Raw genomic sequence first — 2,334 nt, forward strand, 5'->3', positions numbered from 1 at the left:
TTTAGTACTGGTTCCCAATAAAAGTGGAAAATCGTAGGTATAAATTGTAAAACAAGAGCAACCAAGTTGGCTATTCCGCAATGTGCACATATCATTAAGCTCAAATTATACTTTCTTTACTGGTTCCAATATTCTAGATACGTCTCTTAACTTCAAACTAATAATTTGGTACTATATCTATAAATTAGAATGTACTTAATATATCCAGACCAAGGACAACCGGGCAGCTAAATGAAAACATGTAGCACACTGCATCACTTTCAAATTAATACAATTTTATACATAAAAGAAAGAAAATGTAAATTCATAATTTTTAAGAATGAATTACATTAGGGATTAGAAACAAAGAATAAAGAGAGACATTTAGAGCCCAAAAAAAAAAGAAAAAGAAAAAGAAAACACTCGGGGGTTTTATCCACAAGTGGGCGATAGTATAGGGAGTGCATCTGAACCAATAGAACTATAGGGGGCCTATCCACAATTGGATGAAAGAACATGGGTTAAATCCACAAATTTCCCTTTCATCTTTCACCCCTCAAAATGAAGCAGAATGCACAGTAACAAGATGAATCATGTGGAACTTGGGAGATCCTGAATTTTCTGTCATGTAAGAGGGTCTCCTGATCAAAGAGTCGGAACATCATGAATTTGGAAGGTAACTAGACTGATGCTTCAATATTTGATCTCTCTGCTTAAATATTTTCACTACAAGAGGTCATTTGCCGAGGTTCTGACAAAGAAAGCCTTCAGGACTACACCTCACTGCTTTCTGAAGGATTCCTTAATTGCTGCACCGCTGTGATGTTGAAAGGTTGTATGTGAAAGTTCCAACAGGATGGTCAAATTTGCATTTAGGTTCAACAAAGCAGCCATCATTCATCCTCACCATGCCTAATTGATCGCACACCGAATTTATCATGCCTAGATATGAGAATAAAACATGTTATTAATAGTTATGATGATTAACAGAAGCAAGTTTACAGAAACAAGAACTTGCTTGCAAAAATGGAAATTGTAAAAATAGTACAGAAGACGGACAAATTCATGTCAAAATAAACTAGGGAATAAGTTGCTTACGGAGGAGAAATCAGCTGCCAAACACAAAACCAGTAACAAAAATCTCCTTCAGCCTCCAACTGTCGGGCATTGGCGATCGCTTCACTCGCTTCTTTTGTAATGTCATAATAGTACCTGCAATTACCAAATTGTAAATGGAAAAGTCTAAGTGAAAAAAATCATGATAAAGAAACAAAAATGACATGTATTATATGTTGTTATGAGCAAACTCACTATTGTAGAAGATGACAATGATTAGAACCATGAAGGGTGAGAAATTGAATTTCCATATCAGCATATAAGCACAAAGACAAGCTACAAAGATAAGAAGCTTCTAATATTGACACCACAACAATGATAAGTAAGCTTAGGCACTAAACTGAGGATTTGGTTTATTGCTTAAAATTAAGCAGTAAACTGAGGATTTGGTTTATTGCTTAAAATTAAGCAGTAAACTGAAGAATTTTATTAATGTCTAAAGTCTAGAAAATCTAAAGAAAAGGGTTATTACCTAAGTAGAATGACCTTGGACAAAGATCACAAATCTGCTGGTCTTCACCAAATCCACAGACATTATACAGAATATCATTTTCTCTGTTCAACAACATCTCTTTTGATAGCTCATGCAACGAAAACCCACCAACAGGAAGATAAATGTGATGATAACTAAATTATAAAAAGAAAAAAGAAAACAAGCAAAAGCAGTAAGTTTGAGAGATCATGAAGCATATTAACGAGATGCAAAAACTTTCTAACAATAACTCACAGTTTGCGCCTTTGACCTTCCCCAACATCAGGTTCAAATTTTGAAGGACTGATCTGCAAAGAAAATGGAATCATAATGGAATCATAACGGAATCAGGAAGGACAAAAAAAAAAGAATCATAAATCTTAGTATGAAGAACTTAAGCCAGCTTCCTCGGTGCTCCAGGATCCTAAAAAAAAAAGAATCATAAATCTTAGTATGAAGAACTTAAGCCAGCTTCCTCGGTGCTCCAGGATCCTATATGAGCCTTAATGTAAAAAATCTTAGTATGAAGAACTTAAGCCAGCTTCCTCGGTGCTCCAGGATCCTATATGAGCCTTAATGTAAAGAACTGCCTTATTCATGTCATCTTGAAATTTATCTGGCCCGAGCTAGGAACTTCTAACTTCTGTTCGAAGCTTATCCATGAACAAAATGTTAAAGTCCAACAATGATTCCGGGTTAAAATTACAATTGATCTTTTATGGAACTTATTATTCACTCCATCACCCTCTATGCTTGGGAACAACATG

General features: G+C 35.0%; 1 protein-coding gene across 3 annotated transcripts in view; it reads right to left on the minus strand.

Annotated features, from left to right (window-relative positions):
* The window catches only part of LOC109824534, a 12,442-nt gene continuing 10,391 nt past the window's right edge, over positions 284-2,334 (minus strand). The window contains exons 4-8 of one of the 3 annotated variants that reach the window (XM_020391152.1): positions 1,823-1,875; positions 1,568-1,722; positions 1,291-1,371; positions 1,078-1,191; positions 284-921 (exon numbers count right to left, since the gene is read on the minus strand). In XM_020391152.1, the coding sequence (XP_020246741.1) occupies positions 1,088-1,191; positions 1,291-1,371; positions 1,568-1,722; positions 1,823-1,875 (393 nt within the window). In that variant the 3' untranslated portion in view covers positions 284-921; positions 1,078-1,087. The remainder of the gene's footprint in view (positions 922-1,077; positions 1,192-1,290; positions 1,372-1,567; positions 1,723-1,822; positions 1,876-2,334) is intronic. The other 2 variants (XM_020391153.1, XM_020391154.1) reach the window with 2 other exon arrangements.

The sequence above is a fragment of the Asparagus officinalis genome, chromosome 9 (genome assembly GCF_001876935.1).
Source record: "Asparagus officinalis chromosome 9, Aspof.V1, whole genome shotgun sequence".
NCBI lineage: Eukaryota > Viridiplantae > Streptophyta > Magnoliopsida > Asparagales > Asparagaceae > Asparagus > Asparagus officinalis.